Here is a 16,775-nt window from a genome sequence, read left to right on the forward strand (position 1 = left end):
TTCAAGTATAGTTAGCTCAGGTTTATTTTTTCTTACTTTGTTCTTATGCTTAAAATAAAAACAACATTTAACATTTTTTCAGGGAATCACTACAACAGGATTCTTATCTGTACATGGAAGATATCGCCAAAATAGCTGGGCAAATAATGACAAATTTTGGGAAGAAACTCCATAGATGCACTAGGTAGCTACTTGGGCTTTGTGTAAGAGCTGAATACGGTCCTGTACACTTTCAGCTCGTCACCCACAACTGTATTTTAATGCGAGTACTGATTAAAAATCATGTTTCAAGAGTTTAATAAAAGTATAACATATAACTCACAAGCCCAAATGATAATGGATCTAAAAAATAAAGACTAATGTCAGGCATGGTGGTGCATGCCTTTAATCCCAGCACTCGGGAGGCAGAGGCAGGCAGATCTCTGTGAGTTCAAGGCCAGCCTGGTCTACATAGTGAGTTCCAGGACAGCTGGGGCTACAGGGAGACCCTGTCTCAAAAAGACCAAAAAAATAAAAAATAAAATAAAGACTAGCGACCATGCAAACAGACTATAGGACAGCTCCTGCAACTGTGGTTCCTGGGGGAATCTTCCTGAGAATGACCCAGGATAAATTCTCCACACAGAATCTCAAACTACTGGTCCACATGTCAAAATGCACATAAGAGGTGATTAGGGGCTTTCATTCTTAAATTCCCATGTGAAAGTCCTGCCTGGTGAAACTGACAGCTACCAACCTAAAGAGTCTGAAAGATTAGAGAAGAGGAAGAAACAGAATATGAACAAGACAGAAAGAAGGGAGGGAGGGATATAAGGTGAGAGGACAGAAAGAAGGAGGGGCAGGGGAGAGGGAGAAGAAAGAAAGGATGAACATTAGACATCTGGTCCACACCAGAGTTTTTCTTTTCCACTCAGTTGTCATTTGGGGTTGGACAGCCTTTGCTATAGGGACTATCCTGTGCCCCACAGAATTGTTGAGCAGCAGACCTAGTCCTCTACCATTAGATGTTAGTAGCTAGGTAATAATCACACAAACTGGCAACCAGAAAGTTTTCCAGACCACCAAATGTCCCTCCTGGAGGGAAAATTACCCGTGGTTGAGAACCATGTGTACATTGAGCAAAGTCATTAAAACAAGAGAGCCAGACGATGTAAACTAGACTACATAAAAAGTAAACATGAGAATTAAGAAAGAAGCATGCTGGTCTATCATGCTCCAGTCATTTCCCTATAGTTTTTATGTGCTGGAACTATGCATAATTTAAAAAAATCCTCATTTTCAAAATTTGGAAATTTTCCAACTCCGAATTGCAGTTCTAACATATATTTCAAAAACTTTTTAAGGCAATACCAGCTCGTTTTCCTCATGGCAGCAAACAGCTAAAGCTGAGAAGTGGCCACTCCCTCCACCAGAAGCTTGACCTGTCACCATGCTGCATAGACAGGTGAACCCCATACCAATTTCCTTAAAGGTGCAATGGGTGTTGCAAGACTATTAGAACCTATTCAACTTGAAACTTACATTTCTTCAGTGTTCAAGCTTATAATCAGGGTCATATGTTCAAAGTACCAACACAGTCTGCAAGCAACCCAGGTACACATACACAGCCCATAAAATGTGCCCAAGTTTAGTGTAATTATATCATCAGGTTTATAATTCACGAGGCAGGGTCAAGTGCCCACCACACCCAAAGGGCATATGCACTGACTGGCAAGCACATATCCCATAAGTTACTACACTCACAAAAAATGAGTAATGGATGATTTTAACATTAACCCTCACATTAAAACTAAGCTGGACTTTTATAAAATAGGCCTCTTCACCAACCATCCATTAAAAAGAATATTTGTTCCTGTGATGAAATGGGGCCCCTCTACAACTTTTTAACTGTGTGGCAGATCTGCTCCCCATGATCAACTTACAGATGACACCACCTAGGAGTAACAAGAGCCACACCCCCATGTCATAGCCCATTTCTCATCTTTAAAGGGGCACATCTTACCCTGTCTCAAGAGTAGCTGCCATGTACCTGGCCAGTTTCAGTGTGGGATTATAAATGACTCCGAAGTTGAAGGCATGGTGAGGTAACACCTGCACACTTGAATGCAGTCTCACACTCTTTATGATCTCCACCCACAGAATTTTATGTGGATTGCTGACTCAGTGGTCCTCCAAAACTGCTCCTGTGCCCATCCCCCCCTCTGTTCTTGGCTGGCCACTCAGAAATGGGCTGAGCATTTCTGCCAATATTAAAATTCTTGCAAAGACAGACATCTCTCATCTGGACTTAGCATTCTTCTGCAGTGTGGATCTTGGATGACAAACTGCTCTGGAAACCATGGACTCTATGATTTAGTTGATGTTCTGGAGGTCTACTCTACTAAGCTTAAGTACATTTTTATATTGGCCTACTCAGCCTACGTTAGTTATTCTTTTTTGTTTTTTAACTTTTAAAACATATTTTTTATTGAGCTTTTTGTACATTTCAAACAACAGTGCTTAATCAAATTTAGACCCCCGCTGCCCCACTGGACTTCATGAATTCCACCATACATGTTAAATCCTATCCAAGCATTTATACCCAGTTGCCCTTTGGTGCAAGTTCATCCACTGCAGTGCAGTCAGCTCATCTAGAGATCTTAAGGGAGGTCTGCTGTCCCTCACCCAGCAGCGATCAGTAGTCAGTCTCCAGCAGTTCCCAGGCTGGGGCTGGCTTGTCTCCCATTTCCCTGCTCCACTCTGGGCCCTTGTCTGAATGAGTTGGCCTGGGTCTGGTGCTTGAAGCCACCACTGCTGCAAGTTCATATGAGCAAGCTTCCAGTGGCCTGAAAGCCTGTTTCCCTATGTTCATGGGCCAACTATGGCTCATATAATCATTCCTCCACCTCTTTTGCGATGGTCCCTGAGCCATGGGTGGGTGAAGTTTAATACAGGAGTCTTATCCAGAGACAAAAACTCTGTAGTCTTTTATTCAGCTTAGCCAGTTGTGGCCTTCCATGTCCATCACACTCTATTATATAAGGAAGCTCTGCTGGTAAGAGCTGAGGGATGCACAAGTATTCTCTCCACTTCCTGTTCTGCTATGTTCCATAAGGCCTCGGTGTAGAGGTTCCACTATAGACATGTCATCTAGGTCTGGGACTCTCTCAGATGTATATTCTCTGTGTGTGACCAGTTGTGGAACTCTACCGTAGCCTCCATCTATTGCAAAAAGAAGCTTCTTTGGTAAGGTGCATGGTAAACTTTTTCGCAAATATAAGGATCCATATTCAGCATAGAGTAACAAATTTCATTTGTCCAGAGATATGACAGAGATAGGGTTCCCTTCTAGGATCTATGACCTCTCCAATCACGTGTATTTTTAACTTTTTAAAATTTATTTTAGGTATATGAGTGTTTTGCCTGCATGTACATGTGACATGTGTGCAATGCCTGTGGAGGCCAGACAAGAGCTTCAGATCCATTGTAACTGTAGTTACAGATGTTTGTGAGACATCATGTGGGCGCTGGGAACTGATTCCAGATCCTCTGCACTGCAAGGGCAATCAGTGTGCTTAACCACTGAGCCATCTCTCCAGCCCTAAGCTTTGCTTTAGTCTTAAGGCTTTCTTTTCTATTACCTTTAAAAATGTTTTTATTAATTGCTTTTGTTTTTGAGAGAGGGTCTCATTATATAGCCCTGGCTAGTCTTCAACTACTGTGTAGACCAGGCTAGCCTTGAACTTGAGAATGACCTCTTGTCTCTGCCTCCTCAGTGCAGGGATTTGAGGCAACATGCCAGGATTTCACTTATCTCTTAGGTGTTATGTTTATTTTAGGGGCTCATTTATATACCCTTTTATTTTAGGTTAACTCACCATAACTTTTCACTGCACCAAAACCCATCAGACCAGGGCTGAAATTCCCACCTTAGCAGTCCAACATCTTATTCTCCCTTGCTGGTAACAAACTATAGTTAAGTAAGAAATAAGGAGAGGTTCAATATCCCTTAAGATTCTTCATCAAGGAAAAAAGAGAGATGCTAAACCTCTTCCTCAATATATTTTTATTCAAGGTTATATTAATTTGCCAGATTATATTTTAAGTGAATAGGAGGTCAAGACACAAGGTTTTTTGAAACTGTACTTCCCTGTTACAGGGAAGAAAAAAATAATATACCAAAAACTTGATTAAGTATCACTTTTGGAATTTGTTACGGGATTAGTTTAAAAATTAAATCCTGGGGGCTAGAGAGATGGCTCAATGGTTAAGAGTACTGGCTACTCTTGTAGAGGGCCAGGGTTAGATTCCCAGTACCCACATGGTGGCTAACAACCATCCGTAACTCCAGTTCCAGGGGAATTCAACACCTTCTTCTGGTCTCCCTGGGCACTGCATGATATGGGTACACTCATACACCCACAGCAAAATAATAATAAATAAAAATATTAGCATTGAACTTAAAAAATTAAATCATTTTTGTCTTTAGTAAGTGCACAATTAAACTTAATTGGGAGTGGACTTAACTTAGTAGCATTTGGGCACTGTTCAACCATGTGTTCCTTTATTCATCCCACAGCATTCATTAAGCACCTACTGCAACAAAGTGCTTTGGGTCTAAAGAGAAGGAGACAATACTTTCCTGAGAAGTTTAAAAAGTAATTGGGAAGAAATACCTATAACAAATACAGTACAGTGCAGTGGGTGCTATATAGAGACTTGATGGTCCCAAAGAAGTACCAGGCAACTCTATCAGAGGAAGGAATAACAAGTTCTGTTATATAGAAAGAAATCTCTCCCATCTCTGAGGAGTACACTTATTTTGGAATGAAGGTTTTTGTGGAGTAGGTCTGGTGGGTAGTCGAGGTGTATCAGCACAGGGGAGGAACATGGGGGCAATTTCAGAACTGTGAACAAAGGCATAACCAGGAGGTTGTCAGCAAGAATTCACAGTGGCTTTGGAGGAAACAGGGTGGTTTCAAGGAGGAGAGGAGAATGGGGTGGGGACATGGAGGACCAGAATCAGAGAAATATACAGAACTCATGGTGACATGTTTTGGTGGGAAATAGGTCATTTTGAAGTATGCTGGATAGCAGAATGGTCTCTATTAGGGCTTGAATCTAAGACCCCCCACAGGCTTGTGTTTAGAACACTCCTTCCCCAGCTGGTGGCACTATTTTTGGAGGCTGTGGACTTTTTAGGAGGTAGGACCTCACTAGTGGAAGTAGGTCACCACCTTCTTTGAAGGCTATACCAGGCTCCTGGTTCCTATTGAACTTAATCTCTCTCATTCCTGATGTACTGTAGTCTGAAAAGCCTCCACCCAGGATCCTGCTGCCATGAATAGAGCTGCTCTGCCATGTTTTCCCTACCATGATGCAACCATGTGCCAAAACAAACCTTTGCTCCTTTAAGTTATTCTGTCAGGCATTATGGTCATAGTATCACAGCAACTAATACAGGATCTGAAAGATGTTCCCTCCCAATTCCTGGAGCGCAGGAATGTGCTACCCCACATGGTCAGGAGAGTTCACCAGCTAAGGAATTTTAGATTGGAAAGTGATCCTGGATTTTCAGGGTCAGTCTAATACACTCACAAGGTCTTTGTAAGTGACAGATGGAGGCAGGAAAGGGAGAGAAGAGGGGAATAGAAGATGGGGCAGCAGGAATGCATCGTAGACCAGCTCTGAAGATGGAAAAGGCCACAAGTCGGAGAATGTAGGCAGCTCTGTGAAGCTGGGAAAGGTAAACAGGCAGATTCCCTCCAGTCTCCTCAAAGGAACCCGGCCTGCTGACATACTGTCCTGAGCCCCATTTTAGACTTCTTACCTGCACATTTATAAGAAAATGAATTTGTCATTTCATCCCTCAGACAGGACTCTCCCCCTGCCTCCAGCTCCCCGTGTCTCCCTTGGCTCTGTCCCCTGTGCCAGCCATATTCTGTCCTTCTTTCAGTCTTCACAGCAGGCCCAGCACACGTGTCTCTTGGTCATTCTTTCTCTCTTCCCTCTTCTGGTCAGTGGTAACTACTTCAGTATCATTATTCTTATACATTTTTGGTTCAAAATTGTGAACTCTATTTTCCTTAAAATGTTCATATTGCTAACAAACTTGAAGAGGAAGAGCAGTAATGCACCCACCACCGTACTTCACTAACAGCCATTTTTGGTGTTCTAACATTTCCTTCGAGTCTCTTGAGTCATGCAAATCTCTGTACATACATGAAGCTGAAATCATAGAATAATAATAAAAAAACACCATTTTTTTCTGACTCTTACTAGTTTTTAATTATTGCTATGTTCTTTTTTTTTCAGAGAGTGGTTAGTGGGGTTCTAAACATTCATAGTCTTCATTTTATTGGGTAAGTGCACCAACTTGCAAGATCCATACAACTCAGCTTTGAATGTTTCCCCAGCTTTGGCTCCTTTCTTAGCAGGAATGGGTGCATGTTCCGCTGAGGGTCCCCAGCATTGGCATTATGACCCTTTGCTTTTCCACTGTGCTGCCTTCTTTCTACCCCCCAAAACAATCATGATGCCTGTTGTTGCTACTGTTCCCTGTGTCTGTCATCCTCCTCTCTTTGCACTTGGCATGGCTGATCCAAGAGGGCAAGATGGAGTCCATATGACTGATGACCTGTAAGAGTTCCTGAGAAGAAAAGCTAATGATGCAGGTAAATTGGTACCAAAATTAGGAGCCAATTTGAGAGATCACACAGTTTTTTGGGTCTACTTTGTTCACATCCATTCATTATTTGATTTTTTTCATGTTCAACCCTCCAAGGAAGGCTTTCTCCAAAGTCTAGATTTTTAGTTACAGGAGTGTAAGATTTAAAGTACTTTTGAGTCTTCATTAAAGGAATGGACTTTTTTTTTAAGCATGTCTGGGAGAGGATGAAATAAGGTAGGGTATGGTTGAGAAGAGAGTGGGAGGACAATCAGGATCTCAGGTTTCATTTTTCAAGCCTGTACTGATAGGATCTTAGACTCTATTGTTCCACATGTGTAACATGGGTAGAAGGGACTAGAAAGACCTCTCAGGTCCTCTCTCTGCCCTATGGCTAGGATACAGTCCAACTAGAAACACTGTGAAGGATTTCTTGGTCTGAGGGCCAATTAGCTCTATGTATTTTAACAGAAAAGTCATGTGCAGAACACTCTTTTCAGAACACTGGAGTGCAAAAGTGAGGTGAAGCACAAGATCAATGCAAACTCAAATCAGACAAAAACCCAGTATAGAACTGGAAATGGGCAGGGGGCTCCAACCTCAGTGGACGGACTATTGGCAGCTGATCACTACTGGGTGAGGGAGAGTTGATATATTTTTTTAAGTTTTAGAAAGATTTTTATGCATTTATTTTATGTGTATGAGTGTGTTGCCTGCATGTGTGTATGTGCATCCATGTCTTGCACTACCCGTGGAGGATAGAAGATGGCATCGAATCTCCTGGAACTGAGTTATAGTCGGTTGTTAGCTGCCATGTGGGGTGCTGGGATTTAAACCCGAGTCTTTTGCAAGAACAGTCAGTGCTCTTAACTGCTGACACCAGAAAGGCTGAATAGGCTCCAGTAGATGAACTCACACTGAAGGACATCTGGGGACACAACCTGACTCCATAGGCCTCAACATATGACAGAATGTGTGAAATGTGGTGAGGGGTATGGGGAGTGCAGGTAGGGGAAGGGGGTCTGAATATGATTAAAATGTATTATATAAAATGGACAAAATTCAATTAAATATATATTTGGGAGAAAAGGAATTTTTGAGCAGCCTGCATAAAGCAGCTGATCCTCCTGTCTGTAGCTCAAGGACTCTAGTAACACAGGCTATAGCCCGAGTGCAGGCCCAGCCTGGGCCAGAAGAGCAGTGATTTTCCTTTCAATTTCTCTGTTGGCATTCTCATCTTACATAGCCTGCTACATTTTCCTTTGCATGCAGCCTGAAGCCCAGCAGGACTAAAAGAAAGGAAATAGCACTTGTGGCAGGAGGGACTGAGGGGTCTAGAGAAAAGAGGAAAGATGCATTTTATAGCTTTGATTTCCCCCCCTTCCTCCCTTCCTTTTTTTTAAAAGCAGAGGTGACTTTGAGGATATGGTTAGGAGTGCTTGTTAATCAACCGATAGCATAGGGGGAAAAAAAGTCTCCCAATATATTTGGATTTTGTTACCAGAGTCACACTTATTTGCTAAAAGAGTTTTCCAAGCAGTGTTATGGTGCGTGGGCATCTGCCTTATCTCTCAGAAGAACTAAGAAGATGGTGCTAAATGGATCAGAAGAACACTGCTTGGGAAACTGGATACATCTGAAAAGGTTCTAACTCACATTTTTATTATAGAAATTGCTCCATTTTAAAGGTTAAACATCATATTATCTTTTTTAACATAGTAAAACTGTTTATATTTTCTTTTTTCCAAAACTGAAACTAAAATCAAGGCCTTAAAAGAAATTATAAGAGAAAAAAAATGATGTTACAGCAACTGGACAATTAAAGATGATTATCTAGTTCATGAACCACAAGTGCTAAAACTACAGCCTGAATATGAAGAAAATATGACTTTTTAAAGTCTCCATTTCCACTCTGCCCATTATTGACTCACTGCTTTCAGTGACTTCAAGAGTCAAAGTACTCTCCCCCAGTAAAACATTTTACAGAAACCTATAAAACCTATGCTGTGCATACAGAAGCCAGCAACTAATTACAAATTCTGTATTGCGTCCTGTGCCAAGTCACACTTGTGTGCCACTCACAGATGGGCTGAGCCAATTTGCACTATGGGAACCTACACTGTATGATAGAGTGATGCCAGGCATGGACTTTGCTTCTAGGAACAGAGATCTGAGTGGGCTATGCTACTCCCGACTGTGTGTCACCTCTTTGACCTTTACATGCCTCCATGGAAACTTGCTTGTAAAACAGACACATTAATAGTGATGCCTTGAGGTTTAAATGGGAGGACATACAGAAAAGTCTTAGTAGAATGTTGATGAGGCTCAGAAAATGATACCCAAAGTGTGGCAGCTGGATATACTGAGGCCTTTTGATGAAGAACTAAGGAATATTGGACCATCTCCTAGTACCACTTCTTGCCCTTCTTTTTGCCCCAAATTATACTGAGTAGCTTTCTCTGAAGTTCCCCTGTATACCTAGAGAACAAATCCATTGAAAGGACAGACATACAATTGCCTTCTATCCCCTCCCTAACAATTCATCTATCAAGGAAAAGCAAGCTCACAGCATAAAAGAAACTCAAAATTCAATATCATACCCAGCACCCAAACAAACTCTCCCAGGTTACTGGCCTCCAGGTCTGTTCATCTCCTCTAAAATTAGTTACTCTTCATGTAAAGTTGTCTACATGGCTCTTCCCTCTTCCTTAGGAACAGAGTAGATGAGACTCCATCCTCTGGCCCTTCCTTGAGTTTCATTCTTTGTGTGAATTTCAAGTGCTTGTATATTAATAAAGTCACATGCCTTTTCTCCTGTTAATCTATTTAAGAAATCAAATTATTGGACCTTTATAGGGGAGTTGGGGAAGTTCTTTTTCCCCCTATAGTGTATAGGTAACAGAAATAGCGGTCTTTCACTAATTTATTCAACAAAGCCCTAAGGAATACCACTAGATTTCTGGGGATAAAGTAATAAGAAGATAAATACAGATTCATCCCTTGATGGAATTTGCAACCTAGGAGGGAAATAACATTGAACTCTTAAGTAGTGCTTATTATGATTTACTGTTACTGTTAACACATTACTAGATCTCAGTTCCCCCTAAAGACAGGCCCCTGCGTGGAAGGCTTGACCCCCAGCCATGGGGTAATAGGGAGGTGGTGGGACTGTTCAGGGGTGGGGTCCAGTGAGAAGTCTCCTGGATACTGGGACCCCAGCCCCTGCCGCTTTCTTTATTTTGTGTCCTGGCCATAATGCAAATGGTTTAACTATATGCCACTGCATCACGTGCTGCCTTGCTTCAGCCCCAAAGCAACAAAGTAATCACAGACTGAAAGCTGTACAACTGTAGCCCCAATAAACCTTTGTTCCTCATAACCTTATTATCTTAGGAATTTGTTACAGCAATGGAAAGCTGACTAACACACCTAGTAATACATACTGAATGATCATTTTCTTTCACTGTGAATTTACTCATTTAATTCTTGCCACAGCTAAATATATAGGTAGGCTGGCCAATGGAAGCTGAAGATAAGGATACCAGGTATACAACAGGGGTAACGTGCATGTGGCTACAAGGCCGGGGGGGCAGAACAGGGGTTCTCACCCATGCAGTCTGGCTCCAAACTGTGTCCTCTCACCAGTGAGGGCCATCTTTCTGAGCTGTTGTTGGCATGATCTCATATTACTCATCTTCCCTGGCCAACCTCACCCTCCTCTTGACTTCTATGAGTTACTCTGTTCCACAGGCAGCCCTGCTTTATCCCCTAGTTCCCACTAGCCAGCTAGTGGGTTTATTCATCAAGGCAGAGAAGAATGGAGTCTTGCTTTATTAAGTTTTTCTAATACTTTATTTTTTTAATTGGTAACATGTATGTAATATATGATTCCAATATAATACAGAATCTGAAGGCACAGAAGGATATATAATAACAATTAGTTCTCCTTTCTACACAATGTTATTGTTTTTCTAAATAGATACAAATTTATAGCAGAAAATATATACTATTTTGAAAACTAATTTATTTTTTGCTGAACAACAGTTTGGAGGTTAAGTTCATAAAAAACCTGATAACATATAAATCTATAAACACATACACCTCACTTCATTTTTACTAGAGTTGGAAGAGTGTTATATAATTTAATCGGTCCTGAATAAATGGATGTTTAATAGATTTCTGCTAGTCAATGATACTACAGTGAATACTTATTTACACATCATTTCCTTTCTCATTTTTTGTAAGATTTATTTTATTTTTAATTATGTGTCTGTGTGTGGCTGTGCCTGGGTAAGTGAATATGTATGTAGCTGCCTGAAGAGGCCAGAAGAGTACACTGAATCTCTGGAGCTGGAGTTACAGGTGGTTGTGAGACACTTCATGTGGGTGTTGGGAACCAAACTACAGTCCTATGCAAGAGCAGCACACCCTCACCCACTGAGCCATCGCTCCAGCCCCTCATACATAATTTCTTACATTGCAAGGATATAACTGGATAAAATCTTACAAGTGGAACTGCTGAGTTCAGAGGTATAAACCTTTTACCATTATAGAACTAGCTGAATTATTCTCCACAGGAGTCACACCAATTTACACTCACCTAAATGGCAGGAGATAGATCATCACCGAGTTTGACTTTATTTTTCTATTCTCATCAAAGTCACTAAAATGTTTCATTTTACCCACTCTGTAAAATGATCCCATTTTAACTTTCTCTTATTCTTATTAGATTTAGGATCTTCTCCTGCCTTTCAAGAGCCAGCTGTATCTCCTTCACCTGTGACTGTGGCTTGGAACCCTCACCCAGTTTTCTTTGCTAATGGGATTGTAGGCATTCTGCATCTATGAAAGAAATCCAACCTTGGTAAATTGCAGATATTTTCTCTTATTGCTTATTGTCTGTCATTAGAGTTATATTTGATTTGTAAATAGTGCTGATTTCTTTCAACTTGTTCATTTTCTATCTTTTGGTTTTATGCTTGGAAAAATTCTCTACTTAGAGAGTATGAAAATAAATATTCTTTTAGTGATTCTGCCTTAATTTTCAAAATTTAAATCTCAGAAGCACCAGAATTTATTTTAGTGTATAAAAAGAGTTTAGATCAGTATCTTTGCTCTAGGTGTTTATATACCTGTCACAACACTTTTTTTTATTAAAAAAATCCTTGTACCACTGATTTGAAATGCCAGCTTTATTATTTATAAAATAGATACTGTATGGAATAGATCTGTTTCTGGATTTTCTGTTGTTCTGATAATCAGTAAACATATACAACAGTTTACTTTAGCAACTATGTTTCTATGATATATTTTATTATCTGTTAGTGCTAGCTCACTATGTTATTTGTCTTTTCCAGAATATTCCTGCTGTTTTGGGGAATTTAGAATCATCAATTGGTATTTTTCTTATAATGTTATATGATGTTTTTTTCTATGTTATATGTTAGGGTAAAGTTGACACCATTAGGAATTCAATCTTTTCCATGCATGAATAGTGTACACTTTTGCAACTGGTTCTAAGTCTTTTATCCTCTCTCCCTTTTTGGTGAAGCTATCACTTTACAGTATTTTCCCTCCCATATATGCTACTCTTGGAATTAAAGAATGCATTACTGAAATTCTTAGTGATATAATATTGTGAGTCTTATTTCTAACAGATACGGGAATAAAATTGTTAATTACAGTTTATAAAAAGGTAATCTTTTTGTTTTTGCTTTGGTTAAATGCCAGATTCTTTTTTTTTACTAGATTTTTTTAATAGATATTTTTGTGAGGTTCACACAATATAATTTGATGGTATTTAGAGCTCCTTCCCTATCTCCACCTCCTATTAGTGCCCCCTACCCAATTTGTATCTCCTAATGTCCATCCACTGGAGCCACAAGAATCCCATGCTTGAAAGACACTGTCTCTGTCTCTTCCAGCAGCCATCTGTTGCCACAGTTCCCTTAGGTGGTGTTGGAGCATCTTACCTCCTTCCTCATGTCTATGCTGAGATTTTTTTTCCTGGTTTGAGCTTGCATGGGCCTTGTGTATGCTGTCACCAATCCTGTGAGTTCAAATGAGTAACTGACCACTTGTCTGGACCACCTGTTTCATTGTGGTCATCTACCACCTCTGGCTCTTACAATCTTTCCACTTCTTCCCCAATGATTCCTGAGCCTTGGGAGGCAGAAGTTTGATATAGGTGTCCTAGTCAGGGATAAGCACTCTGTAGCATCTTATTCTCTGCATACTGAAATGTCTAATTCTTGAAATTTAGTAAATTATAGCCCTATAGCACATCTTTTTAAAAAAAGTCCAGCTAAGAAATGTTTTCCTACTAAAATGTGTCTGCATGAAAATTGGACTTTATTTTCATGGACTTTTAGAGAACCATATTAGGTTCATCTTTGATATTGGCAGTACATAGATTCTAGTAATATCATGTTATAAATTTTAATGCATATTAAAATTTTAAATAAGGTAAGCCTGTAGAACTTACCTCCTAGGTTCATACCAGCTTGAAGACATTTCTGAAGTCTGCAGGCAGGACAATTCTTTCTTCGAATCTTATCGATGATACAGTCATTTCTTCCAGCACATAAATAGTTGTGTTGCCCTGATTTAATAATAAAAAATAGTTAACAACTATCACACTAGTATTAAATATTAACACATACAATCAGAATATGATTCTTGTCCTTTCCTACTTTGGTATTTCTTCTTCAAAGTAGAAGGTGAAGAGAATTTATGGGCAATATGGACAAGAAGGTGGTCAGCTCAATGGAGTTGAGACTTCTGTTTGTGTCTGAACAGGTTCTTCCATAAGAAGAGGAGCCACCTTTCCCACTGGTTGATTTCTGTTGACAGCTGCATGGATTCAGGCAACAGTGCAAATGTCCTTCAGACATGATAACTGTGCCAATGCAAACAAAGGCCCAGCTGCAGCTGTAAGTCACAAGGCCTATCCCACCATCAACCATGCAATTATACTGCAAAGACTTTCAAATGTACACTTGTGAATATTTAAGTCTTTCATTCTGTAAGCTTACCTGTGACTAAACATAAATCAGATATGGGCACAGCACAGGCTTAGGGAGTGGTACCTACTGGCAGAGTATGAAATTGTAGCTTAGCTCTATTATCCATTTATTTATTCAAAAATGTTTACTGAACATCCAGGAAGTGCCAGACACTTGTAGATGCAATAGGGGTGTAACACGGCTGGCAGGTGTCGCTGCTCTTGTTAACTTTCACTCAGCTCGTGGGGAGAACAGACAATAGACAAGGCAGTCAGATATAATGAGTAAGAGGTTAGACAGTTAATATGTTCTAGAGAGGAAGGTACATAGTCACCTGGTGGTTAGAGTATACTAGGAAGCCCTCACAGGAAGGTGAGTGTTGAGTAAAGATGTAAAGATACTTCAAGGTAACTATATGGACATCCTTGTAGAGGGAGAAAAACAAATGAGACAGAGGGAAAGAGAGGTAGGGGGGTTACTGTACTGGGGAGGTACTAGGAACAGCATGCGTACTGGAATGAATGAGCAGAGGAAAGAGTACAGAGTAAAAGGAGATGAGGATCCATGGTTCACATGGTCTTAGGGGGTCACAGTCAAAGGTTTGGATGTTACTCTGAGTGAGAGGAGAAGTCACTGGACTCGAGGGCTTAAGGTCTTAATTGAGGACAGAGGCCTTAATCTAGGAGACGGGTGAAAGGGACTTGGGTCAGTATGATGGGATAAATGGAGCCAGATCCTTGACAAATACTTAAGGTAGACTATCATCTAATGTAATCAAAACACTTTAACTTAGAGTTATACTATTTGTAATATTATAGCAAATCTTAATAACAATAAAATAATAGTAATAAAATAGGGAAATATAACAAAATGAAGAAATTAAATTCCACTGTCACAATAACCTAAGGTTTTTTTTTTTTTAAAATGAACTCTCTTTTGTTTCATTTGTTCTATTTGAGACAGCATCTCCCTGTAGCCCCAGCTGACCTGGTACTGTTGGGTAGACCAGGCTGGGCTCAATCTCACAGAGATTTCCTGCCTCTGTCTTCTGAGCGTTGGGACTAAAGGCATAGACCACCATGCCCAACCTCTTAACTGAAGGTTTTTAAACTTTTAAACTTTTATTTTATTTTATGTGTATTCATGTATTGCCTGCATGTAGGTAAGTGTACCCGTGTGGTGCAATGCCCGCGGAGGTCAGAAAAGGCTGTTGGATCCCCTGGGACTGGAGTTACCGATAGTTGTTAGTTGCCATGTGAGTGCTGGGATTCGAACCCAGGTCTTCTGCAAGAAAAACCAGTGTTCTTAACCACTGAGCCATCTCTCCAGCCCCAAACTGAAGGTTTTTAATGAATATACAAAAGCAATAAAAATCCATACTAAAGATAATGAAAGATTAATATAACAGAGAACCTTCTACTTTTAAAGTAAAAAAATCTGAACCCCTAATAAAGTATAATCTTACTTAAGCCTTAGGACAAGTCTCCAGCATGGGTCAGGCAGTCATTATTACTGACTGCTCTTCTTCACAAGGAGAGGCTCTCTCTAGAATTGGTAAAGTGACTTTCCAAAATGGTAGAGTTGGAGCACAATTCAGAAAGCCTGATGATATTGCCGTACCTTGAGTCCAGAGGGTTTTCTAAAGAGCAATTTCCAATGCAATTTACTGGTGGTTTAATAGAATGCAGAGTGCTCTTTGGAACGTTCTTTGAGTCAAGCGCTCCTGGTTTACCAGGCAGCATTGCCACTGTAAACTGGCATCGTGTGCCTTTTACATAGCATGAGAGTTAATGCCCAACCACAGATTTCATCTACAACTCACAATGAACTGAATAAACTTTAAAGCCCAAAGAAATAACTAAATGTTAAATTTTAATTTATTTCAATTTACCAAGGATTTATGGGGGACCTCCTATGTGTGCAAGGCCCTAGGATATTTGTATAAGTATTGGTCTCATGGGTTGTAAATTTCTTTCCATTCTATAGATTGATAATAAATGTAACTAAGTCATGTAGATTGTAGGTATATAAGAAATGTGCAAGAAATCCTCTGTACTTTATATATGCATTGGAAGATTTTTTCCCTCTGGTTGTCCTAAAAGGGTTCCAAAAGCTGGGAATTATTTTTTTTTTAAAGATACAGGTTCTTGCAATGACTGCAGAGTGGTTTCCTTCCCTGTAGAATATTTTATCTTCCATAGAGAGTGCAGAATTGTAGGAGAGGAATGCAGATAGCTCACAACAGATTACAGAAAATTCTGTCACCTCTTTTAAGATGTACAAACATTAAAGATTTGATTGTACCTACACAAATGTGTGATCTGTATTTCATCCCTTTGTTCCTGTTATAATAACAATAAGAATAGATTAAAAAAATGGAGACTATACCCGAAAGACCTCAATGGTGATCATTTCCCTTTAAAATTTTTTTATTGATTTTCGTGCATTTAATACAACAGTTCTTAACCAAATTTAGACCCCCCCTCCCATTCGTGCCTCTATAGCTCCCCCTCCTCCCACTGGGCCTCATGCATTCTGTCATATAAGTTAAGTCCTATCTGGTCAAACATTTGTAACCAGATGTCCTTCCATGCAAGTTCATCCACTGGAGTCTAGTCAGCCTATCTAGAAATCTTAAGATCAACTTTTCCTCACCCAGCACTAATCAGTTGCCAACAGTTCCCAGGCTAGGGCAGGGGCCCACAGCCCATTTCTCTTGCTCTACTCTGAGCCCTTATCTGAGTGAGTCGGCATGGGTCTTGTGGATCATCTCCCTTTAAACCCTGTGCTCTCGCAGTGTTGAGATGGCTAATACAGAAGAAAGTACATCTTAGGCCTCATGGGGTAAATATTTTTTACAGGAAAATGATCACATTGCTGACCAGACAGCAGTGGCCAGGAATGACAAGCCGAGGGACGCATACTTCATTTAGCAGGCACCGGGATGTTACTGCAGATTCCTGATCACAATGTCAGGTCCAGAGCCATGTTCCAGAAATATTAATCTTAAGGTTATGTGGCAGGTTAGTAGAATGGAAGTAGGGACACTATTACAAAACCACAGTTCTCAGAGATGTATACTAGCTGTATACTAGCTAGCATTTATAGCCACAGTAATAGTCTTG

At 40.2% G+C, this 16,775-nt stretch overlaps 1 protein-coding gene across 4 annotated transcripts in view; it reads right to left on the reverse strand.

Moving 5' to 3' along the window:
* The window catches only part of Nr3c2 (nuclear receptor subfamily 3 group C member 2), a 373,979-nt gene that overhangs the window by 90,513 nt on the left and 266,691 nt on the right, over window positions 1-16,775 (reverse strand). For all 4 annotated transcript variants that reach the window (XM_029555030.1, XM_029555028.1, XM_029555029.1 and 1 more), the window contains exon 4: window positions 13,131-13,247. In XM_029555030.1, coding sequence (XP_029410890.1) covers window positions 13,131-13,247 — 117 coding nt within the window. The remainder of the gene's footprint in view (window positions 1-13,130; window positions 13,248-16,775) is intronic.

Source organism: Nannospalax galili, unplaced genomic scaffold (assembly GCF_000622305.1).
Source record: "Nannospalax galili isolate Female #2095 unplaced genomic scaffold, S.galili_v1.0 scaffold585, whole genome shotgun sequence".
Classification (NCBI taxonomy): Eukaryota; Metazoa; Chordata; class Mammalia; order Rodentia; family Spalacidae; genus Nannospalax; species Nannospalax galili.